Here is a 26,128-nt window from a genome sequence, read left to right on the forward strand (position 1 = left end):
CAAGAACTCTCCGCACTCCCTGGACCTCTCAGAGCCTCGCCTTCTCATTAACTCTTCCCAGTGCGCTGGCTCAAAAGAGCCTAGATAAGAACACCAAGTTCTGACTGTCCTTCCAGCAAAGAGTTAGGAGTTAACTTTTCAATCTTTCTAATCGCCTTTTAAAAAAAATGAGCCACACATTAGGGTAACCACTGGGAATCCCATCACACACATTGGCGGCATCTGTCCTCCCCGACAGGGTGCCTCCAGCACTTCAGATCCCAGCCGACAGTCTGGCTGCTAGCGCCCAGCAAACGGTGCGGAAAGCAAACCCGGGCTCGCGGAAAGCGGGAGGAGGGGGCTTCCTCGGGTCTGTTTTGTCTGGTTGGCAAGACTTCCGAAGCCTGGTTCCCCAACGCTGTCACCCGGTCGCTGGCGTGGAGGAGGGAGTCCGGGAAGACTGGACCCCAGAACTGTCCCGGCTTTCTCCGGAGTGCCCGGCACAGCTTCTGGTTAGGAGCGGGAGCGGGCTGAGTGGGGACAAAGAACGCAAGGGAGAGGCAAAGCCTGGCCTTGGGCAGCCCCTGGCCTGGCCGGAGGCGCGAGGCCGAGAGCGCGCTCGGTGGAGACTGGGGGTGGAGGTGCCCGGAGCGTGCCCAGCGCCGGGAGTACCTCCAGTTCACACCCCGGGCTGCAGTTCCCTGGGTGGCCGCCGAGACGCCGGCCCGGGCTGGAGGGACGGGGGGCGGGGACGGGGCGGGGGCGGGGCTCGTCACGTGGAGAGGCGCGCGGGGGCGGGCGGGGCGGGGGCGCGCGCCCGGCTCCTTAAAGGCGCGCGAGCCGAGCCGAGAGGCGGCTCTGTGGCCGCAGGCGCAGGCCCGGGCGACAGCCGATACGTGAGGCGCGCCGGCCCGCGGCAGCTCCGGGACTCAACATGCGCTGCTCGCAGGGAGGCGTCTGGCTGGCTCTGGCCGCGTCGCTCCTGCATGGTAAAGCCGCCGCCTCCCCGCCCTCCACTTCTCCGTGGGATCCCGGGCACATCCCAGGCGCCTCTGTGCGCCCCGCGCCTGGGCCAGGTTTGGGGTCTCCCCGCCTCCGGCGAGGGGCAGCGGGGGCGCTGCGGGGGCTGCTTGTCTGGGTTGCACCGGGTGGGCGGCGGGGGCCGCGGGCAGGAGGGAGTCGGGAGTACACCCGCCGGCCTGCCCTGAGCCCCCTGCCCGGGTCTCGTCTCCTTAAGTGTCCCTGCAAGGCGAGTTCCAGAGGAAGCTTTACAAGGAGCTGGTCAAGAACTACAACCCCTTGGAGAGGCCCGTGGCCAATGACTCGCAACCGCTCACCGTCTACTTCTCCCTGAGCCTCCTGCAGATCATGGACGTGGTGAGTCCCGCCTGCCCACAGGGCTGCCCTCTCCCCTCTCTGGGCTCCGAGGGGCTTTTTAGAAAGCGTCGGGCGTCCAGGCGGTGGAGCTCGGCTGGGACACTCTAGCTGGCCCCAGGCGAGGCAGGGCCATGCTCTGACTCTGTCCCCAGCCTGCCCTCTTCTGAGTGTCTCAGTTCTCCGTCTCTCCTCCCGCCAAGGAGGAACCTGGTAAAGCTTGTTCCATCACTCCGGCCACCTGTACGTGGGTACTTGGGTCCCACCTTTCCCTCAGTTTAGAAACTCAAGCATCCTGAACTGGGACTCAGTAGCAAGAACAGGTGACATTCACTTTTTAGTCTCCCTTATGGTGTTAAGTGTTGACATGCAGTCCAGCATTGAGTGTCAGTTTAGCCACTTCTAGACTTTTCTGCCGCCTATGATATGTAACTTCTTTGGTGAGGGTCCTGCCCCTGAGCTTTGCAGCTGGCAAATCTGTCCAGGCAGAGGGCAAGAGGGCCAGCTGTGAACTTTCACTGTGACCCCATCTTAGGAATGGGCATGCTTTGCCTTCCTGGTGAGGACAGGTACCAGGAGTCCTGCTCCATGGACTCAGGGTTCCCCATCAGGAATACACGTGTCTGTCCCTCCAGGCAGCTGCCACCACTTCCATGGGCCTCTTGCCTTGCAGCCTTGCTAGTGCCCACTTCAGTTGGCCAATCTGTGTAAACTTGCCTTTTCTTCCTCTATGCTGCTTTGGATATTCAGTATTCATGGTATATTCCCCATATAGCACAAATGCTTCACACAAGTGTTTAATTCATTATAAATGTCTATACAGAGTATCGGATTCTATTGTGGAGACCCTGGAGTGGGGCAGGGTGGGGCACAGGGATAATGATGTTCATTGGGAGGGACAGCATGATAGGAAAGAGGTGAGACAATAGCCACAATTCCTGGTTAAAAAACAAATAGTGCTAAGAGCCACCTGGCAAAGTGGAAAAAGATAAGAGGTGATATTTCATAATCCTACAAGTAAACAGTTACCCAGGTGATATTTCATAATCCTACAAATAAACAGTTACCCGCACTAGCATGTTGATAAATGGTATATCATTTAACCTAGTTAAAATTGCTGTGATACATTGCCTCCTTTCTAGCACTACACTGGCCTCAAATGTGTTCTTCCTCCTGCAGACAGAATCGTGCTTTAAAATATTGAATGTATATGTGATGATGCGGAAAAGTTATCATGAGAGAAGAGCTGTAGGGGAAGGCAGGTTCAGTCTTATGAGTTGCAGAGCAGCAAAAGTTGCTGTTTACAGAGCAGCTCCTCAGTTACTTTAAAGAGCTCAAGATTTGTACTTGGGGTCTTCGGTGGGTTCTGGCTCTGTTGGTTTCTGAATGGCTGCTGTTAGGTAAGTTTCTTAAGCATCTTGAGCCTTGGCTTTCTGGCTAATAAAAGGGACACTGTAGTACCTCATCAGTCATTGTGATCAACTAAAGAATATGGAAACAACTTGAAGAGACCTTAAAGCTGGATATGTGATTATGGTCATTTTCATGCAGAAACCACATGAAAAGACCAGGCAGCAGAGCTGACACACCCCGCAAGTGGTGTGTGACAGGGTGACAAAGGGACAGTGGCCCCTTCTTCCCCCATTTGCCCAGGGTCAACTCCAGCCAGGCTGCCTCACTGTTTGTGTCTGCTCCACAGCTGTCTCCCTTGAAGTGGGTGTCTCTGTATTGCCGGGATGGGGGTGATGGTGCAGTAGCCCCTCAGTAGAGGAGTAGGAGGAAGTCAGTAGAACAGGCTCCTGAGGTTGCAAAGGCTGCGGCAGCCTCTTTTGGAGAAGAGACTACTCACGGAGAAGCTGCAGGCTTTTTTTCTGGGAACTTCTCCTTCTTTAAGAGACACTTAAGAAACCAACTTATCATAAGGAGCTCTGAGTCTTAGGAGAAGTTTAGGCATAGGTTAGTGTTACACTACGTGAACATTTAAAATAACTTTTGTCACGTTAGAAAATTACAAAAATAGCAAATTGGCACTTTGTGTCAATGACAGTCCACTGTCCTTAGGAAATGCGTGTGAAGAAGGCTGTCAGCAGTCAGAGGTGATGGGAAGGGGGCGGGAGAAAGTTTCTCTCTCACTTTAGCCATGGGGTTGGCTGTGAACACGTTGAACTTCCAAGCCAGGCAATGCTGTGTTCATGGAGTGGCCTTGAACAAACTCCCTTACCTTTCGGAGCCCTGTTTTCTCATGTGTTAGAATAATACCTGCTTCAGAGGTTTTGAGAGGATTAAATAAGATGAAGTGCTTGCCACACACTGGTGATTCACTGAAGGTATGCTCCATCTTAATTATGTAACTACTCAACTCAGAGGTCAAGAAGTCATGCCTAGAAAGGTGTGGTCCCTTGCCCAAGGCCACTCTGTGATTAGAGGTAGGGCTAAGAGGAAACATTGGGCAAGTCCTTTGTCTTTCATCTGCTGCTTCCTTTAGACTTGGTAACTTCGGCAGAACAAAGTCATTTAATTTATTTAAACTGGATGAATTGTAACTAATTTAATGTGACTTTCCTGAGATGCTGGATGAAGCTGAAGTCTCAATCAGACATAAGGAAATATGCAAACATTTGTATTCCAGCCTGACTTGGCTCTGCCTGGTTTTTGAAGTGGAGCGGGGTCTCTGCAGCTGAAATCTCAGCCCTCTGGACAGAGACACAGTGGTTCTCATAAAGGCTTCACGTGGCAAAATCTTGGCTGGTATAGATTCTCTTTTACACATTTGTTGCCCGTTTTAACTGGGCTGTTCTAGAGACCATAGTAGTTGGTCTTCCTGCTCCCAAATATTGTTATTGATTCCTTTTTTTGGTTAGCAGAGGTTCCCAACTGGAGTGATAGGAAGACACCATATGATGTTATATATTTTATTTTTGTGAAAGATCATTTACTCTTTAATCAATTTATTCCACAAATCCTATTGAACTCCTATTGTAGACTTTGACAAATTCTGAGAATTAACAGAAAGGTGATGGATTATTTTTCCTTTCAGAGATCTCATGAGCTGGCTAGGGAAATTAACAAGTAAATCCCAGGCCGGGCGCGGTGGCTCACGCCTATAATCCCAGCACTTTGGGAGGCCGAGGCAGGCGAATCCCGAGGTCAGGAGATGGAGACCTTCCTAGCTAACATGGTGAAACCCCGTCTCTACTAAAATACAAAAAATTAGCCGGGTGTGGTAGCGGTCGCCTGTAGTCCCAGCTACTCGGGAGGCTGAGGCAGGAGAATGGCCTGAACCCAGGAGGCAGAGCTTGCGGTGAGCCGAGATCTCGCCACTGCACTCCAACCTGGGCAACAGCAAGACTCAGTCTCCAAAAAAAAAAAAAAAAAAGTAAATCCCAAATTACTACATGTGATGAAATTTAGCATACACATTTATACAAAGGGCTAGAAAACATTGTTTTCAACTAGAGCCGCTGAGAATGGCTTCAAAGAGATGGTGGTTAGAGTTCCAAAAATGAGAAAGAGTTTGCCACTGAAAGTAGGATATCTTTTCCAGGTAATGGGTACAGGCTGAGGAAAGGCTGAAAGTACAGTGGAGGACAGCTCACCTCCAACATGTGTTTTGTGGGACACTGGCAACCTGTTGATCTTTCCTACGATTTTGCTGCAAGACTTCTCAGAAAATTTAATGTGCTATGTTTTTTGAGACATTCTAAAAGACCAATATAGTACTGACTAAACTACTGATAGTTTTACAGACCCTTTTGTAAGAATTATGCTTTAGAAGCACACCTTACAAGGGCAGGGGGTTATGAGTTTTCTTTGGTATGAGGTGCTAGATAAGTGTGGGGACAGTAAGGTTGTAGTGTGTGAGGTGTCCTGAGTTCCTCTGCCAAGTTTGCATTTTACCTGGCTCTAGTCTAGGCATCTCTGAAGGCACGAGGAGGCAGTGTGCCAGGGGTTTTGTGAAGCTGTAAGACCAGCCTGCCATAGCATATTTTCCCAGAAATGGAAATAGTCCAAACCTTGATATTTGTATTAAATTCAAGTATAAATTATAGATTGGAGTGAAAAAACTTTGCATACATTTTAGAGGCACAACATGAGTCCTCAAAGGAATTGCTTGACCTGCTGTTATTCAACAGGCTCCTTCGTGAAGCACTAGGCAGAGGGGGAAGATATGGTGGATTTTTAAACAGGGGAGGGAAGTAACCAAATCTCTGCTTAAGCAGAAGATGCTGAGAGCAGTGAGTGTGAGACGGGTTAGAGAGGAGGAGAGAAAGGTAAGGGACAAGGAGGTTGAAACTAGGATGGCCACTGTGGGAATGTGGAAAAGGGGGCAGATTTAAGAGATGTTTTGGATATGTTGTCTATGATGTATAACTGTGTATATAAACATCATGAATATACATCAATAAATTTGCTAAGTGAAAGTGCCTAAATTATTCTTATATGCATACACTGACTTCTGGTGATTATTAATTTACTTCCTGGGCTTGTAACTGGGCTGGGAATGAGATAATACATAAGAAATCATTTTGAAGTAATGCATATGTAAGGTCTGATCTGCCAAGTTTCCATAATGTTTCTCCTTTATTTGTGCTGTTTAGTCAGTCACCTGAGCACATGCATCTAAAGGCCATTCTAAGTGATTTGCATAAAATAAATATACATTGGTTATGAAGCATGTCCAGAAGTCAAGTTTGTTAAAATGAGTAATATGAACCAACATGTAATTATATACAAATGTAAAACATATAATTATACAAGATTGATTTTTTTGGTGTTTTATTGGTTTGAAATGCAGATTCAGCTTTTTGGACGCTTTAGTCACAAGACAGTAGAACTAAGTGGTCGTGCACTTAGGCTTTGGCACTGAAGATGGCAGGCAGGGCTGTGGAGCCCAGTATCCTAAGGGCTTATGTGTTATCTAAATTCCTTTGGGTGGCCCTCTGCTTAGGTTTGCAAAATGTATGATTTTATATTCATTAGCCACCATTTAAAATGCTACAACTCCAACAAAATATTATCAAATATTATAAAACCCACATACCTAGAATATATTGTAAAAAAATGCTGAAGGTATGATCGGGTATTGATCTTTGTCATTTTAAAAAAATCTTTACTTTTTTGAGCAATTTTAGCTTCTCAGCAAAATTAAGAGGAAGGTACAGAGATTTCCCACAGCTTCCTCAATGATCAACGTTCCCCACTAGAGTAGTATATTTGTTACAACTGATGAACCTACATTGACACATTATAATCACCCCAAATGCACAGTTTATAAGAGGGTTCCCTCTTGGTTTTGTATAATCTATAGGTTTGGGCAAATGTATAATGGCATAGTGTATAACACCATCATTATGGTATCATACTGAGTATTTTTACTCTCCTGGAATTTCTTTGTGCTCTGCCTTTTTATCATTACCTTCACCACAATTCTTGGCACCCGTGATGTTTTATTGTCTCTGTAGTTGAATCTTTTCTGGAATGTCGTATGGTTGGAATCATACAGTCTGTAGCCTTTTCAGATGGACTTATTTTACTTAGTAATATGCATTTATGCTCTCTCCATATGCTTTCATGGCTTGATAGCTCACTCCTTAGCACTGAGTAATATGCCATTGGTCTGGATGTAGCAGAGTTTATTTATCCATTCACCTCCTGAAGAACATCTTGGTTGCCTCCAAATTTTGGCAATTATGAGTAAAGCTGCTATAAGCATCTTGTGCAGATTTTTATGTGAACATAAGGTTTCAATCATTTAGGTAAATACCAAAGCGGGCACTTGCCGGTTCGTATGCTAGGAGTATGTTTAATTTTCTAAGGAAATCACAGACTGTCTCCCAAAGTGGATGTACCATTTTACATTCTCACCAGCAATGAATGAGAGCTCCTGTTGCTCTATATCCACGTCAGCATTTGGCGGTGCCAGTGTTCTGGATTTTGAGCATTCTAATAGGTGGGTAGCGGTATCTCATTGTTATATATTTGCATTTCCCTGGTGACATATGATGTGGAGCATTTTTTCATAAGCTTATTGCCATCTGTAGATCTTCTTTGGTAAGGTGTCTGTTAAGGTCTTTGATCAAGTTTTAAGTGTTTTTTTTTTTCTTATTGCTGAATTTAAGAGTTTTTGTATATTTTTGCTGACAGTCTTTTATCAGGTATGTCTTTTGCAAATATTTTTCCCAGTCAGTAGCTTGTTTTCTCATTCTCTTTACATCGTATTTCACAGAACATACATTTTTAACTTTAGTGAAACCTATCTTTTCAATTCTTTCTTTTATAGATTGTGCCTCTGGTATTGTATCTAAAAAGTTATTGCCGTAGCTAAGGTCATATAGGTTTTCCACTATTATCTTCTAGGAGTGTTATAGTTTTGCACTTTACATTTAGGTCTGTGGTCCATTTTGAGTTAATTTTTATGAAGTGTATAAAGTCCGTGTCTACATTTATCTTTTTGCATGTGGTTGTCCAGTTGTCGTAGCACCATTTGTTGAAAAGACGATCTTTGGTCCATTTTATTGCCTTTGCATCGTTGTCAAAGATCAGTTGATTATATTTATGTGAGTCTATTTCTGGGTTCTCTATTGTGTTTCATTGATCTCTTTGTCTATTCTTTCATCAACAGCACAGTCTTGATTTTACTATAGCTTTATCATAAGTCTTGAAGTTTGGTAGTATCAGTCCTCCAACTTGGTTGTTGTTCTTCAACATTGTGTTGGCTATTCTGGGTCTTTTGCCTCTCCCTGCAAACCTTATAATTGCTTTATAGATACCCACAAAATAACGTTCTGGGATTTGTTTGGGATTGCATTGAATCTATAGATCGAGTTGGGAAGAACTGGCATATTGACAATATTGAATTTTTCTATTCATGAACGTAGAATAGCTCTTTAGTTAGTTCTTCCTTTATTTTGTTTGTAAGACTTTTGTAGTTTTACTCATATAGATCTTGTAAATACTTCACTAGATTTATACCTAAGTGCTTAATTTTTGAGGGGTTAAATGGTATTATGATTTCAATGTCAAATTCTACTTGTTAATTGCCAAAGTATAGGAAAGCCATTTACTTTTACATGTTAGTCTTGTCTTCTGCAAAGTTGCTGTAATTGTTTATTAGCTCCTGGAGATTTTTTTTTTTTGGTCATTTATTTTGGGTTTTCTACATAAATGATCATGTCATCTGCGATCAAAGACAGCTTTATTTCTTTTTTCCCAGTCTGTATACTTTTTATTTCCTTTTTCTTGTCCTTTCAAATTAGCTGGTACTTCCAGTGTGCTATTGAAGGGAGTGGGAGAGGGGACATCCTTGACCTGTTCCTAATCTTAGTGGGAAAGCTTGACGTTTCTTATCATTAAGTATGGTGTTAGCTTTAGGTTTTTTGGATAGTATATATATATAAATAAAAAAATTTAAAAAGTATATATATAAAATATATATAAAAATAAAAAATGTACATATTTACTTACATTTATATATAAATATATACATATATTTTGTATATTTATATTTATGTAAGCATATACAAATATTTTGCATATATACAAATACATATTTTATATATACATATGAAAAATATGTATATACACACATACAAAAAACCTACAGCTAACATCATAATGATATATATATTTATCAAGTTGAGGAAGTTCTCTTCTATTCCATTTACTGAAAGTTTTTATGATGAATAGGAGTTGGATTATGTCAGAATTGTTTTCATCTATTGATATAATCATATGATTTTTCTTTTGTAGCCTGTTGATGTAATGGATTATATTAATTGATTTTTTAGTGTTGAGCCAACCTTGAATATCTGGAATAAATCCCACTTGATCATGGTATATAATTCTTTTTGTACATTGTTGAGATCAATTGGCTAATTTTTAAATTTTTGGTTGAGACAGAGTTTCACTGTGTTGCTCAGGCTGGTCTCGGACTCCTGAGCTCAGTTGATCTGCCTGTCTCAGCCTCCCGAAGTGCTGGGATTGGAGGTGTGAGCCACCACAACGTGCTGATATTTTGTTGAGCATTTTTGAATCTATGTTCATCAGTGATATTGGTTTGTAGTTATCTTTTCCTATAATGTATTTATCTGCCATTTGTATTAGAGTAATGCTGGACTCGTAGACTGTTTTAGGAAGTATTTCCTCTGCTTGTGTACTCTGAAAGAGACTGTAGATAATTGGCATAATTTCTTTTTTAAATTTGTAGACTTCACCAGTGAGCCCTTCTGGGCCTGTTGCTTTCTGTTTTGGAAGGTTATTATTATCTGATTCAATTGCTCCAATAGATATAGGCCAATTCAAATTGTTTATTTCTTCTTGTTTGAGTTTTGAGAAATTTTGTCTTTCCAGGAGTAGTCCATTTTATCTAGGTTATAAAATTGGTGAGCATAGAATTGTTCATAGTATTTATTTGTTATCCTTTCAGTGCCCATGGGATCTGTAATGATGTCTTCTCTTTTACTTCTGATATTAGTAATTTTTGTCCTTTGTCTTCTTTTTCTTATTTAGCCTGGCTGGATGCTTATTAATTTTGTTGATCATTTTTCAAAAAACATTTCGTTATTGTTCATTTCCTCTATTGATTTCCTGTTTACAATTTTGTTGATTTTTGCTCTAATTTTTCGTATTTCTCTGCTTATTTTGGATTTAATTTGCTCTTTTTTTCTAGTTTCCTAAAGTAGAAGCTTAGAATATTGATTTTTAGATCTTTCTTCATTTCTAATACTGTATTAAGTGCTATAGATTTTCCCCTAAGCACTTCTTTTGCTGCATCCCACAAATTTTGGCAAGTTATTTTCATTTTCATTTCAGTTAAAATATTTCAATGTCTCTTGAGAGTTCTTCTTTGAGACATGTATTATTTAAAGGCATATTGTTTAATTTCCACGTATTTTTGGATTTTTCAGTAATCTTTCTGTTACTGATTTCTAGTTTAATTTCTTTGTATTCTGATAGCAGGCAAGATGTAATTTCTATTCTTTTAAATTTGTTAAGGCTCATTTTATGGCACAAATATGGGAAATATTACATGTGAGTTTGAGAAGAATGTGTATTCTACTGTTGTTGGATAAAATATTCTATAGATATTGCTTATATCCAATTGATGGACAATGTTTTGAGTTCAACCATGTTTATACTGGTTTTCTGCTTTCTGGTTCTTTCAATTTCTGGTAGGGGGGTGTTAAAGTTTCCAACTATGATAATGAATTTACCTGTTTATCCTTGTAGGTCTAATAGTTTTTGCCTCATTAGTTTGATGCTGTGTTTTTGGGCATATACACATTAAGTACTGTTAAGTATTTTTTGTAGAATTGATCTTTTTATCATTAAGTAATACCATTTTTTATCCCTGGAAACTTTCCTTGCTTTGAAGTATGCGCTATCTGAAATTTACATAGCTATTCCTGCTTTCTTGGATTAGTGTTAGCATGGTATACTTTTCTCCATCCATAGGACACTTTTAATTTATATATGTCTTTATATTTAGAGTACTCTGGTTTTTACGTAGACACATGCAGTTGGGTCTTGTTTTTTGATCTACTCTTACAGTCTCTTTAAATTGATGCATTTAGAGCACTCAAAGTGATTGTTGATATAGTTGGATCAATAACTATCATATTTGTTACTGATTTTTTTTTTTGTCCTTGTTCCTTATTTCAGTTTTTGTTTTCTACTCTGACTTTTACGGTTTAGTTGGGCATTTTATGTGGTTGTGTTTTCCCTCCTTTCTTGGCATATCGGTTATAGTTCTTTTCTTTACTTTTTTAGTGGTTGCCCTAGAGTTTGCAACGTACATTTACAGCTAACCCAAGTCACCTTTCATGTTACATTGTACCACTTCATGGGTAACATGAGCACTTTGTAATGCAAAATAACATGAATTTCTTCCTCCTGTCCCTTGTACCATTTATTTCTTATAAGGTGCATATGTGTGTGTGTATATATGTGTGTGCATATATGTATGTATTATATATGTATATGTGATATATACATATAGGTATAAAAAAATTGTTGCTATTGTTATTTTGAACAAACTGTTTTCTGTTAGATAAATTAATAAGAAAAGCAAAAGTTTTTATTTTGCCTTCACTTTTTCCTTCTTCAGTGGTTCTTTCTTTAATTTGCATACAACTTTCAACCTGTATAATTTCCTTTCTTTTTAAAGAACTACTTTTAACATTTTTTCAAGGCAGGTCTGCTTGCAACAAATTTCTTCAATTTTTGCCTGAGAATGTGCTTTTTTTTTTCCTTATCTTTTGAAGGGTAATTTCAATAATTCTAGATTTGTGATTTTCTCTCTCAACACTAATTATTTTACTCTACTCTTTTTGCTTGCATGGTTTCATATAAGTCAGATGTAATTCTTACCTTTTTGGTCCTCTAAAGGGAAGGGTATTTTGTCCCCCTTTGACTTCCTTCAGGATTTCGTCTTTAATTGTTTATAGTTTGAAATGATATACCTAGATGTTGGATTTTTTTTCCCCACATGTATCAGCTTGCTGTTTTCTGAGATTCCTGGATGCGTGGTTTGGTGTTTGACACTAATTTGGGGAAATTCTCAATCATTGTTTCAAGTACTTCTGTTCCTTTCTCTACTTCAACAGTCCCCAACCTTTTTGACACCAGGGACCTGTTTTGTGGAAGACAGTTTTTCCGTAGACTGTCGGGGGCCATGGTTTTGGGATGACACTGTTCCACCTCAGATTGTCAGGCATTCATTAGATTCTCATGAGGAGCGTGCAACCTAGATCCCTTGCATGTGAAAGTCACAATAGGGTTTGTGTTCCTGTAAGAATGTCATGCTGCCGCTGATCTGACCGGGGACAGAGCTCAGGCAGTAATGCTCCCTGACGTGCCCCTCACCTCCTGCTGTGTGGCCCAGTTCCTAATAGTCCAGGGACAGGTACTGGCCCGTGGCCTGGGACTTGGGGGACACTGCCCTACTTCTTCTCCTTCTCGTATTCCCATCACACATATGTTCCACCTTTTGTAATTGTCCCACAATCCTTGGATATTCTATTCTGTTGTTTTCAGTCTTTGTTCTCTTTGCTTTTCAGTTTTCAAAATTTCTATTGACATTCCTCATACTAGGGATTCTTTCCTCAGCTGTATCCAATCTAGTAGTAAGCCCATCAAGTACATTCTTTATTTTTGTTACCTTATTTTTGATTGCTGGAATTTCTTTTTGGTTATGTCTTAGGAGTTCCATCTGTGTGCTTCCATTGTTTAACTGTTCTTCCATGATGTCTCCTTTTTCCGTTAGAGCCTTTAGCATATTAAAAATAGTTGTTGTAAATTCTGATCTGATAATTCCAATACTGCTGCCACGTCTGGTACTAATGCATGCTCTGTCTCTTCAATTTATGTTTTTCGTTTATTTGTTTGTTTGTTTTTTGCCTTTTAGTATGCTTTGTGATTTTTTTCTTGATTGGTGGCCATGATATACCAGGTAAAAGGAACTGCTGTAAATGGATGTTACTAATGTAGTGGTAAGGTGTGGAGGGAGGGGAAGCAGTCTATACTCCTGTGATTAGGTCTCAGTTTTTTAGTGAGCCTATGCCTCTGGACACGAACTTCATAGGTGTTTCTCAGTTTGTTTCTCCCCGCTTGGGTGCCATAGGATGGCTAGAGTGGGTGGAGTTCAGTATTTCCCTTCCCTTGGGTCAGTTAGGCTCTGATAATACCCCAGAGGGTTAGACGACGGTTAATTCATTTTTCCTGATGGCAGGCCTTATTAGAAACAACAGAAAGTTCTGGCACATTTCCAGATGGTTTCTTTCACCTGTCTCTGGTGGAAGCACGAGGGAACATTTCTTCAGTATTTCCTGTGGGAACCTGGTAGAGCTTCTGGAGGTAAATCTCATGATATTTGGGAGCCCCTATGGTTGAATCCTTTTGGAATTTTTTTTTTTTTTTTTTTTCTAAATGTATTTTAAAAAAACAAAATCCTAGACATACAAAAAGCTAAAATAATTCCAAGTAGGGTAAATCAAAAGGAAATTATGCTAAAATGCATTATAGGAAAAGCAATAACAAAAGTTCTTAAAAACAGCCAGAGATAAATGATATGTTATAAACAAATGAAGAAATTATTTGCCACTAATTTTTTGACATAAACAATACAATTAATAAAATATTATCTCAGTCTAATACAGTTTATAATACATTGTTTTATGTCAGTTTATAACTGTATATTCAACAAAATGTATGCCATCAATGGATGTATTATCAAATATTACATAACATTTTTTCTAGAAATTCATTACTTCATTTACTTATGACTTGTTGGGGATTCTATATGTAATATTGGCATGCAATGCTGAAAACGGCATTTGTGATTTCCAGTCTTTAGTGATATGGCATAATTTATTTTCTCAGTTAGACAAAGGCATAAGTACTTATGACTTTTTCTTAATGGAACATTCAGAGAATAATCAACAGATATTCAAGGTACTTTCCCTCGGGTAATTACATACAATGTGTTTAATCTTCAGTCAGATTAATACTTCAACACAATGAGTCTTAAGGGAGTAGAAAAAATTTAAATCCATTCTGTAGCCACTTACAAGGCCTAAAGCAGTAGAAAGCAAAGCAGATTCCCCATTGAGGTAAGCAGAAACATTGGTCTTAGAAAATTTCTAAGGGTACATCCTGAAAGCAGGTTGTCACCAAAAATCTTGAAGGGTCCTATTCTCTGCAAACTATTGCCTCCCTTTCTTTTTTTATTTATTTTATTTTATTTTTAAATTTATTTATTATTATTATACTTTAAGTTGTAGGGTACATGTGCATAACGTGCAGGTTTGTTACATATGTATACTTGTGCCATGTTGCTGTGCTGCACCCATCAACTCGTCATTTACATCAGGTATAACTCCCAATGCAATCCCTCCCCCCTCCCCCCCTTTTTGGAATTTTTAACTTTCAAAGTTGTACACACTGAGCCTCCAGGATTTTGCCAATTCCAGTTCAGGTTTTCTTACTCTGCTGCTGGTTCCTGTGGTGGTTTTGCTGATTAGTCTGTGCTCTGGAAAGTCCTGGCTCTCTGTATGCCCGTTTGTCCCTCCAATCTTGAGAGCAGAAGTTCATCCTGTGTGTTCCCCTGTTAGTTTGGCTCCAAGAAGAGCTGTTGTTTTTTTAGTGTGTTTACCCTTTTACTTGTTAGGACAAAGTTGTAACTCCTGATTTTCTTGCATCAGGAACCAGGAACTGGATCTAATAATGTTTTAATAAGATACATTTCTTAAAATGACAAAATTAATATGTGTTTGTACAGGAGCTAAATTAAACAAACCTAAAAAGGAATCAAGAAGTTGAAAATCAAGGGTGTAAAAATCAGCGCACACAAGGCATTCTGGCAGAGTTCATGCTGTCTTTTCTTTATGTTTATAGATGTGTAGAGAAATATTTAAATATTTAAAAGTTGAAAGGTATAAACATGATGTATGATGCCTTAAGCAGTATTAACAGGCATTGATTTTAAAGTGGTACACTTAGGCCCATTAGTAAACAAATACAGGTTTTAAAATATATTTATATGTTTTCTTCATTAACTCTTACCATCACTGCATATTCAATCTATATTCCTTTTGTAATTTAAAAACCATTTTTAAAAACATATTTAAATGCTTTATGATGATACTTATAAGTAACACATAGTTGGGTTTTTTAAAAAATTGAATTTGAGAATCTTTATAATTTAGTTATCCTTAATGTGATTACTGATCTATTTGGGTTTAAATCTATCCTTCGCTATTTACTTCCACTTACCCTTGTCTCTTCTATGTTCTTTTTTTCTCTTTTTTCTTACACTTTTCTGGATTAATTGCCCGTTTTATATTATTCTTATTTTCTCTTCTATTAGTTTGTTTAGTCATATTTCTTTCTTTTTGTCTTACAGTGGTTGATCTGGAGATCACAATAGGAATCCTTGACTAAGTAAAGTCTAATGAAAGTCATCAACCTTTCTGTACAATGTGAGGACTTTACAACACTTTAATTCCATAATTGCAATGTATCTACTGTTATTGTCATGTATTTTATTTCTATAAATATATTTAAGTTTTATAAGATTATAATTGTTTTTTGCAGTCAGTATTCTTTTAGATTTACTCCTATAGTTTCCTTTTTTGTTACTTTAATTCCTCCCTGTATCTTCTAACTTCCATCTAAGATAATTTTCCTTCTGCCCTTTAGACTTCTTTTTCATGAGAGTCTGGAAGTAGCACAAGTTCTCCATGTTTGTTTCAAAACTTATTTATATTGCCTAATTTTTGCATGATAATTCAAAAATACAGACTTTATGTTGCTGGTTAGTTACAGCACTTGTATACACAGCACAGTGTCTATAGTATATTACCCTAGTGTTTTCTGACTTCCAGTACTTCTCTTAAGAGGTCAGCTATATGCCTTGTTGTTGCTTCTCTGTTCTTGTTTTCTTTGGTCACTTTTAAATTGTATTCTTTGTCTTTGATTTTCAGCAGTTTTACTGTGATAAGAATATGTTTCTGCTGTTTTGTTTTACCTGTTTGGGATTCAGAATGAATTATTGAATCTGTTCCTTGGTTTCATTCACAAGTTTTGGAAAATTGTTGCCAGATCTTTCTTTCTTTCTTTTTTTCTTTTGAGACGGAGTCTGGCTCTGATGCCCAGACTGGAGTACAGTGGCGTGATCTCAGCTCAGTGCAACCTCTGCCTCCTAGGTTCAAGCAATTTTTCTGCCTTAGCCTCCCGAGTAGCTGGAACTACAGGCGTGCACCACCACACGTGGCTAATTTTTGTATTTTTAGTAGAGACGGGTTTCCAGCATATTGGCCAGGCTGGTCTCAATCTCCTGACCTCATGATCTGCCCGCCTCAGCCTCCCAAAGTGCTGGGATTACAGGTGTGAGCCACCATGCCCGGCCTAGGTATTTCTTTAGATATAGCGTCTGCTCTATTTTATCTGCCTTCTCTTCTTGGGACAATGATTACATGTTTACCACAGCTTTCACTTTATCTCAGTGATTCTCAACCAGGGGCAGTGTTTCTCCCCAGGGAATATTTGGCATTATCTTGAAAAAATTTCAGTTGCTCCAGTTGGCGAGAAGGATGCTATTGACACAGGGAAGGGGCTAGGGATGCTGCTGAATGTCCTATAGTGCATAGGATGGCTCCCCAAGACGAAGAATTATCTGGCCCCGAATGTCAACAGTGCTGAGATGGAGAAGCCTGCTTTATTCCATATGCTTCCTATTCTTTGCTGTAATTCCCATTACTTTGTCTCTCCATGCTTCATCTAGTCTGTTTTCTGTTGACTTATATTCAATATTCAGTCCTTGAATTCTCTCATTGTGTCTATCTGTCGTTAGTCCCATTTATTGACTTCTTTTTAAAGTTTCAGATATTGCACGCTTTAGTGTTAGAATTTCCTTTTGGTTCTTACAAAATTTTCTAGCTCTCAAGCTGTTTCTCAGTTTCTTCAGATATATTCATAAGAATTCTTTTATAGCCCCTGTCTGATAGTTCCATTCTTAAGACACTTTGTGCCTCTGTTTTTGTTAGTGATGGTTCTTTCTGCTTTTCCGACACATGATCTGGGCCCCTTCTGAGCCTGGTTGTGTCTGTAGTTTGCCCCAGACAATGTATGGGGAAAATGGTAGAGATGAGAGCATGGAGAACCCTTTTACTACTGTTAATATTTACTTCTGACAGCAGCCACCCCATGGACACCGGCAACCAGCAACCACACATTACCTTAATTAGATTAGGGATTGAGAAGATGTGAAGATGGGCTTCAGTCCCTCTAAAGGCTGCTTTCTTTCTGGTTCTTGCATATATATTCTAGGGCATAAATACGGAAAATTTACTAGAGTCTTCTCTCTCTTCAATAAGTTTTTTTTTTTTTTTTTTTTTTTGAGATGGAGTCTTGCTTTGTCACCCAGGCTGGCATACAGTGGCACAATCTCGGCTCACTGCAACCTCCGCCTCCCGGGTTCCAGTGATTCTTCTGCCTCACCCTCCCAAGTAGCTGGTATTATGGGCATGCGCCACCATGCCTGGCTGATTTTTGTGTTTTTAGTAGAGACAAGGTTTCATGACATTCACCAGGCTGGTCTTGAACTCCTGACCTCAAGTGATCCACCCGCCTCGGCCTCCTAAAGTGCTGGGATTACAGGCATGAACTACCACACCTGGCCCTCTCTTCAGTAAGTCTTGAACTCAAATTTTGTCCCCTTTTCTCTTAAGTTTGTCAAGGTTTGCTCAAAATTTTAGCCTCTTAAGCATTATTAAATAATCACCGCAGGCTCTGGAAAGGTGGCCTCAAATCCTGGTATTCTCTCAGGGCTTCCCTCCCTTCCTGGATCTTGTCCCTGCAATTCCTCACTGCTCTATTGGTATTCTGGTGCTCTCAAGCATGATTTTTCTTTTTCTTTTTCCCAAGCTCTTCTAATTGTTCTCACTGGAGAATTGGCGAGAACTACCTAGTTCATCTTTATTGATAGCAGAACAGAAATTCTAAATGGAAATAAATATCACATGTGCTCACTCATTTGTGGAAGCTAAGAAAGTGGATCTCACGGAAGTAGAGAGTATAATGGTGGTTACCAGGGGCTGGGAAGACAGTGGGGAGAGGATGATGAAGAGAAGTTGGTTAAAGGGAGTAAGTTAGATGGAAGAGGCCGGGTGCGGTGGCTCACACTTGTAATCCCAGCACTTTGGGAGGCCAAAGTGGATGGATCACAAGGTTAAGTGATCGAGACCATCCTGGTCAACGTGGTGAAACCCCGTCTCTACTAAAAACACAAAAATTAGCTGGATGTGGTGGTGCATGCCTGTAGTCCCAGCTACTCGGGAGGCTGAGGCGGGAGAATTGCTTGAACCCGGGAGGCGGAGGTTGCAGTGAGCCGAGATTGTGCCACTGCACTCCAGCCTGACGACAGAGCGAGACTCCGTCTCAAAAAAGTAAATAAAAAGAAATTTTAAAAAGTTAGATGGAAGGTATAGTTAGAAGGAATAAGTTCTAGTATTTGATAGTATAGTAGAGAAATTATAGTTAACAATAATTTATCGTATATTTCAACATAACTAGAAGAGCAGACTTGTAATGTTCCCTACATAAAAGATAAATGTTTGAGGTAGTGGATACCCCAATGATACCGATTTCATCTTTACACATTGTCTGTGGGTTTCAAAATATCACATGTACCTCCAAAATATGTACAGCTATTAGATATAAATAAAAACACCAATCTGTAGTGCACCTTTATAATTGATACCAATTTATTATGGTAGAAATTTTGTCTCCTAAAACCTCTTTAGGGCTCTGATAGATAAACCCACAAAATTCTTTTAATCTGTATAGACTGAGAATTGTAAGCACTTTTACTAAAAGATATCTTTCTTGTAAATGTTGCCTTTCAAGGCTACCATTGAAAATATTCCCTGAAGGATTCAGCTCTCTCAGAGCTTCTCGTTTCATCCTTGACATGCTGTTAAAGGAAGAGAAATAGTTTTGTCATGGAGGAAGGCCAGCGAAAATCTCTGCTCCCTTATTGATTTATTTTTAAAATCAGGGTTAGGTAGTGTTTTACTCCTCCTCAGAGAAGAAAGAAATCATTTGGCATCTTCTGATTGCAGTTCCCATGCTTTTAATTTCGGTGATTTCTTTATTCAGTAAACATCAGTTATAAACTATTATAGCCAAAGAAATTTGAAAAGTATTGTAAAATAGTATGTACTTGGGCATATTTATGTGTGTGTAAATGCACACTCTGTCACACACACCCCTGTTATCCTTAGCTCTCCTTGTTGATTTTATTTTTGATATCTCGAGAAAAGGCATCATGTACTATGCTAATTAAGTTTCTAAGATATAAAGCTTGAAGATACAGCAGAAGGCTTGGAGTCACAGCTCCCAGGTAGCCAAAACAATGGACTGAAACTAATATGAAATTAAGCAATGAATTGTACGAAATCTTGTATTATGGGTTAAAAATTAGTGCAGAAGAATGGGCTGTGGGAAAGGTCTGGATGTGTGGCTGCCTACTGGCTCTGCATCAGCTCATAGGTGTAGGAGCTGACCTATGTAAACTGTAGGTGGCAGTGGACGAGGAGTAGGACATTGTAGCTGTCATGGTTAATGAATGCCACCTGTGAGATTCTCAGCATGGGAAATTTACTCTTGCGTCATTGAAAGTGAATTGTCTGTAAATATTCCTGTCTTGGGTAAAAGAGGTGGTGTCTATACTCTGGGGAGAGGACTTAGAGAGGGAGGAGAACTTATTTGCTTTATTTTGTGGAGAGAAGGCAAGTGTTAAGCTAGCTGTTTAGCTGGTTTCAAATTTCAAGATGTTAAATGAGTTTATAATCTAAAGTATCTATTTTAAGAGGCTCACACAGAGATGGTATGATCAGGGATTTAGATTAAGCAAATTAGGGTAAGGCTGCTCACTGATTGCCAAAATATATTTCATTAAGTACAAATGGATGAAATTTACAATTGAAATCACTAGTCAGGAAACAGTTTGTTTTGGTTCTCCGTTAGGAAGTTTTATTGTCATTTGAAGTAACCTATAACGCACTGGCTAGCTCATAGACACACATTTTATTTTGGAAGTTATTCTTTAACCCAATTTTAAAACTTTAAATTGTAGTAAAATAGATATACACTAATGTGGCACAGTATCAAAACCAATTCAGTGTGTTACCACAAAGTGAACCCACTTAAGCTGTCACCACCCAATACAGATCTTCCCTCCTCCAGAGCTAAACTGTTTGCCTTACTTCCAACACCAGAGTCTAGTTTTGCCCTTCTCTGGAACTCTGTGTGAGAGGAATCACCCAAATACACCGCATGCGTTCTTTGGGATGTGGCTTTTTTGGTTCATTTTTATTTTTGTGAGTCACCCAAGTTGTTTTCTCTAGCTCTTCTTTCTTTGTTTCTATTGTATGAATATAACAACGTGTATTATTATATTGATGGCTATTTAGATTTCTTCTAGATTTTGTCTGTTTTGAAGAACACTTCAAGGAATGTGGTATATGTCTTGTGATGGACAGGAGTATGCATTGCTCTCTGATACAGATGTAAAAGTAGATTAGCAGGGCCCTAGGGCAGCGTGTTTTTAACTTTTCTGGACGATGCTAAACAATTTTCAAAATGGTTATACCAATTAACATTCCCACCAGCAGTGTATGAAAATTCTTGTTGCTCTACATATTCACCAACGCTTGGCATTTTTAGTCTATTAAATTTACCATTCTAGTGGGTGTGGAGTGACATTTTCTTGGGATTTTAATTAGCATTTCCCTGATTACGGCTAAGGTTGAGGAGATTTTCATTTTTTTAATTTTTCCATTTTGGTATATTATTTTGAGAAGTGTCTAATCGTGTCTCTCTACTATTTCTCTCTTTTTTCTTTTTTCGTTTTGCGTTGGTTTGTTTTTTCTTTATTGATTTGTATGAGATTTTCTGTATTACAGATATAAACCCTTAGTCATCGTCTTTGTTTTGTGCTATTATAACAGACTGGAGCCTGGGTAATTTATTAAAAATAGCAATTTATTTCTCATAGTTCTGGGGATGGGAAAGTCTGATATCAAGGTGCCAGTATCTGGCATAGGTCGTCTTGCTGTGTCATAACATGGTGGAAGGCATCACATGGCAGAAGGGCGAAGAGAGGGTGAGAGAGAGAGAGCAAGAGGGGTAAACCCACTCGCTTCATAATGAACCCACTCCCAAGGTAACTGCATTAGTCCCTTTGGGAGGGTGGGGCCTTCATGACCGAAGCATCTCTTCTAGGTTCTGTCTCACAGTACCATCCTAGTGGAAATTAAATTTCAGCATGAGTTTCGAAGGGGACAGATATTCAAACCATTGCAGGTATATGTTTTGTGGGTATCTTAGAGTCTTTGGCTTATGGTTTAACTTTTTGACATTCTTTCTTTTCTCCTTTTGTAAACTTTTAATTGAAGTATGACATGCTTACAGATTAATGGTGTCTTTTGGTGAACAGAAATTCTTAATTTTAGTGTGACCTAGTTAATAAGTCCTTTCTTCTATGTTTAATGCTGATAGTATCATATTTTAAAAGTCTTTCCCTTCCCCAAGTTCATGAAGATATTTTTCTGTATTTTTTAGAAGCTTTCTATTGTTGTTTTAGTGGCTTTTTGTTACTGTTTTACCTCTCAAGTTTATGTTTATAACCCACCTAGAATTGATTTTTGTGTATAAAGTGTGTCACTTTGAAGCAACTTTATGGAAATTGGACTGGTGACTAACTTATTTTGTTTTTCAAGAGTCGTGAAAGGGTGGTTAGTGTAATGAGTGCATGATTGTTTAACTGTATCACATTTGGATATTATATTGTCCACCATACCTGTGCCTTAATGGGCATTTTAATTATTTAATGTGTGTATGATATGAAAATAATGTATAGGTTATGGAAATTTTTAATATTTAAAAATGTTGACATCACACACATTATTTACAAAGTCAGTAAAGAAGGGCTTATGAGAAGCCCTAGCCCCTGACCCCAGGTTTCCCATCACCATCCTAAGACAGGTACTTTTAACAGACTCTATTTCAGGTCATCACTCCTATTTTAATATTCTGCTTATGTTTCTATTTCTTGATTGATTAAAATATCAGATTCTCTGGACCTCTGCTGAAATTAAAATGCCTTTAAATATCTTCAGTATGGATATTCTTATTTTTAGAAGGGATTTTGTTAACAAAAAAAATTAGACAAATTCAATTTAGCAGACGTGATATGAGCAAAGAACAATTCATGAATCAGGCAGCACTCAGGACCAGAAGAGGTTCAGAGAGCTTGACCCGGCAGTGTGAGCAGCCAGCTCGTATAGGCTGAACACAGAAGCAAATTAGATAATCTGATTGGCTACCACTAGGCACTTACCTCATTTGGCATGGGATGATGAGTTGTCTGCCTGTGATTGGCTGAAATCTGACTGTTCGTGATGAACTGAAACTCTGCTGTTACAGTCATAAGTTAGGTCTTTGTTGGTTTACTTAATAAATTAGGTTGCCTTTGTTAAGAAGGAACTCAAAGATGGGAGATAGTCTCAAGCCAGTGGTCTCCTGCTTATTTCATTTAGCATTTTGTTTGTTAGGAATGGCAGTGTGTCCCTCAAATCAGGATCTGATGATGAAGGTTGTTGGCTAATGATTGAGATGGAGATGGGTTTTTTTAATTTGTTTTTATTTGGATGCTTATCTGATTCTGAAGGAAAAGAAAAAAATTTCCCTAAATTTCTTAGCAAATCAAAAGCTTTATACACTGACTGATTTTAAAGACAGGCTGTAATTAGGTAATGAACATTTTGATGTGTTAACTTGAAAAACCTCAACTTTATAGCCGTAGCTAATATATTAACTGAAATATGTTTTGGTTTTGAAAATCAATTGACCAAAAGTTTTAAAAACATTCTTTTTAAAAACCACATTTAAAAACTTTCTTGCAGCATTTTCCTTTAAAAATAAAAAGTGCTAGTTTTTAAGTCTTTGATCAAATGTTGTTACTCCTCAACTTTGTGACTGAATCATTTAGGACAATATTTTAAATTTGCCTAAAATATCTGTAGGTTAAAGATCAAGAAAATTTCTTGATCAGAAATGAAAGGATAACAGATATGTTGGTAAAAATGGACAACATCCATCGAATCCTGATACTTGCAAACATTCAGGGCCACATCCTATAGACAATTGGAAGTCAGGATATACATGTAAGTTAGGTAAATTTCAGACAGCCTGTAATGTTTCAAGCAGAAAGATGTCTCCAGATCTGTCCTGGAGGCTTCCCTGTTCTTTCTATTACTGGTCTTGCATTTTACAACTCCAGACTAAACAGAAACTGCATCAGAGGCCTTTGTCTTAGTGATTAGGCCAGGGAGTGATCTACTCTGACTCATGGTCCCAGAGCAGTAGGCTTTTAATTTTGCTTCCTGCACTCTAGGATTGACTGTCATGCAGCTGAAGATGATATGTGGCTGCAGGGAGCACCTCCTTGCCTCCTTTCCCTCTGAGACATGCAGGGTTGTTTGGACCCTCCATCCTCTTCCATGCACAAAGCCATTAATGCAAAATCCGTGGTCTGAGACGATCCTTTGACAGTAACCATCAGGCGTGCATTAAAACAGCAGTGTACAGATGGTACCTTCATTGTTTCTGACAGGGACAATTATGGGCATTGGATTAAAGTAAAAACTGAAAAGGAATATTCATGACAGGAAATTTCCCTTGCCGGGGGTGTTTTGCAACAGCGGGAAGCAGCTGGTCATTGATGTGTCGGCACAAGGCGGCTTCCTGGATTTCCACTGGCTTCCTGGGTTTTTCCAGATGTCACTTGAAAAGCACACTGAATTAGTCCTTGAAACTTAGTGTTAAAGTACTTGAAACTTAGTCTCAAATAGAGGAAATGAACACAGTGGGATACATAATGTGGTGTTGTTTGGATTGGGAATATTGTACTTATTTCAGAAACGCCACTCTTTTGGAGGAAAATTAGTTTCCTCCTTACTTTATTGTTAAATCTACCGGGAAATCTGGAAAGGACTGTGGGGGCAGAGCTAGAGTGGACTGGTATTCAGGGCCTCCTAATAGATGGCTTTGGTTGTGTGACTTTGGATGCATATATCACTGTGTGTATTTGAAAAAAGCCCTAAAGTAACGTCATCTATATGTATATAACTTTAAAGAACTTTCACATTTTTAAAGCACTTTCACTGATCTTTGATCATGTGAAATGGTATTCTTAATGACTGTACCTGTGTAAGCAGAGAACATTTTGGGACCTGAACCCAGATCTTCTTTGTATTTTTTTTTTTTTTTTTTTCTTTTCGAGACAGAGTCTCACTCTATTGCCCAAGGCCGGAGTGCAGTGGCATGATCTTGGCTCACTGCAACCTCCACCTCCTGGGTTCAAGCAATTCTCATGCCTCAGTCTCCCAAGTAGCTGGGACTACAGGTGCACACCACCACGCCCAGCACATTTTTGTGTTATTAGTAGAGACAGGGTTTTACCTTGTTGGCCAGGCTGGTCTCAAACTCCTGACCTCAGGTGATATGCCTGCCTTGGCCTTCTAAAGTGCTATATTTTTTTGTTTTTGGGATATTTCTGTTTATTTGCTCATTAAATGAATGGAGTATGAAATAAGTGACCAGTGAGATTTTATTTTCAGTTTGAATTATTAATTTTTTTGGCATTTGATGTGTTTTACTCCTTTGCAGTTATTCTTTCTGATGCTTGAACTGTCAGATTGGCTCCTGCATTGTTTTGCTACGGTCACTGTGATCCTTAATCATTTCTTCTATTTCCTGGCAGAAAATAAAATAAGGTGTCCCAGGCTTACTGTGTGTACCTCCCACTACAGACTGGAATCTGCCTTTGCTAAGGAGCATTGCAGTGGGAAATTAAATTTGGAAACCACAGACTGTCAGGAGGTATTGGAAGAAATTCCAACTTGAGTCTAATAGATATCTCAGAAAGAAACAACTGAGCAAATGGAAGTACAGATATAGAGAAATGATTTTGTTTTGTTTTGTTTGCTTTTTAAAAGCTTCTAGAGTTGAGGGAAGACACAAACGCACATACTTAGAAGCAGCAGACCCACTGCATCCTTCAATTCCAGTACATCAAGTGTAAGGAAAAAAAACTATTTAGGATATTGCAGAGGGCTATGACCCCCAAGCTCAGATGAGAAACTGATTAGTATCCTAAGATCTCTGAAACGCCAAGTAGAAAGGCAAAAAAGAAAAAAAAGAAAAAAAAAAAAGGTGTTTTCATGTATGCAAGGATTCAAAGTTAACACCCACAAATCGTCTGAAAGAAATGCTGGAATAATGTATGCCAGTTATGCAGAATCAAAATCAAACTCTAAGCAAAATAAGTGAGATATAATAAATCTAAGCAGTTAGAGTCCAGAAAATTTGGCATTAAGCCTAATTGTCAGTTGTCAACCCCTGAAACATCAACAGCAATATATAACAAACTTTAGAATTCACTCTACAGTCCTGGAGGAGTGAGAGTTGTGTATTTCAGAGGTAGAAAAAGCAGAAAAGAAATGCATTCTAAGATATTTCTCTGTATCGATATCATCTATTTATATGTATACCTGTATATACATGTGTGTGTGTGCATATGGACTGATTATGAAGGTATATATAGAAATAGAAAGGTTATGCATTTTCACATAACTTTCACATAAACTTGTAAATAAACACTATAAGAATAGAAATAGGATATAAAGGTTTCAAACCTTGAAGGGCAATAATGGAACAAAGAAAACTGAAACAATCCAATAAAACTAAGAAATGCTTTTAGAAAACACAAGAAAAGTCTGGCAAACAGGCAACACATTATGACAACAGAAACAAACCCAATCTTATCCATAATCACCATGTTGTGGATTGGACATTTTCAGTTGAAGATGTTCCAGCTGTGGCCACTTTCAAGAGCTAGACTTAAATCACAAATTCTCAGACAAAAATAAGTAAATAGGCAGATAGGCAAATAGGGAGATGGGGAAAAGCTGCAGCAAGCAGATGTTAACAGTGGTTACAGAACTATGTCTTGCTGTAATGGGGGTTAATTGAGGAAAACCGTCTGTGGCAGGACGGCGTGTCTTCGCTGAGGTGCGATGGCTTTGTTGGCTGCAGAAACAGGCGTCAGAGTCCGAGAAGAGGGCAGAGCACGTAGCGGCAGGATGAGCACACCCGCCAAGGGCTGATACGCAGAGCTGCCTACCTGAGGAGTATGTGGGCCAGGAGAGCTTTG

The 26,128-nt window shown here is 39.4% G+C and overlaps 1 protein-coding gene across 2 annotated transcripts in view; it reads left to right on the plus strand.

The window, feature by feature from the left end:
- The first annotated feature begins 801 nt into the window (after positions 1–801).
- CHRNA7 (cholinergic receptor nicotinic alpha 7 subunit) overlaps positions 802–26,128 on the plus strand; it is a 137,647-nt gene continuing 112,320 nt past the window's right edge. Inside the window, exons 1-2 of one of the 2 annotated variants that reach the window (XM_003900705.4) lie at positions 802–968; positions 1,217–1,356. In XM_003900705.4, coding sequence (XP_003900754.3) covers positions 914–968; positions 1,217–1,356 — 195 coding nt within the window. In that variant the 5' untranslated portion in view covers positions 802–913. Of the gene's footprint in view, positions 969–1,216; positions 1,357–26,128 lie in introns of those variants that run through there. The other variant, XM_021941691.2, reaches the window with a different exon arrangement.

The sequence above is a fragment of the Papio anubis genome, chromosome 7 (genome assembly GCF_008728515.1).
Source record: "Papio anubis isolate 15944 chromosome 7, Panubis1.0, whole genome shotgun sequence".
Classification (NCBI taxonomy): domain Eukaryota; kingdom Metazoa; phylum Chordata; class Mammalia; order Primates; family Cercopithecidae; genus Papio; species Papio anubis.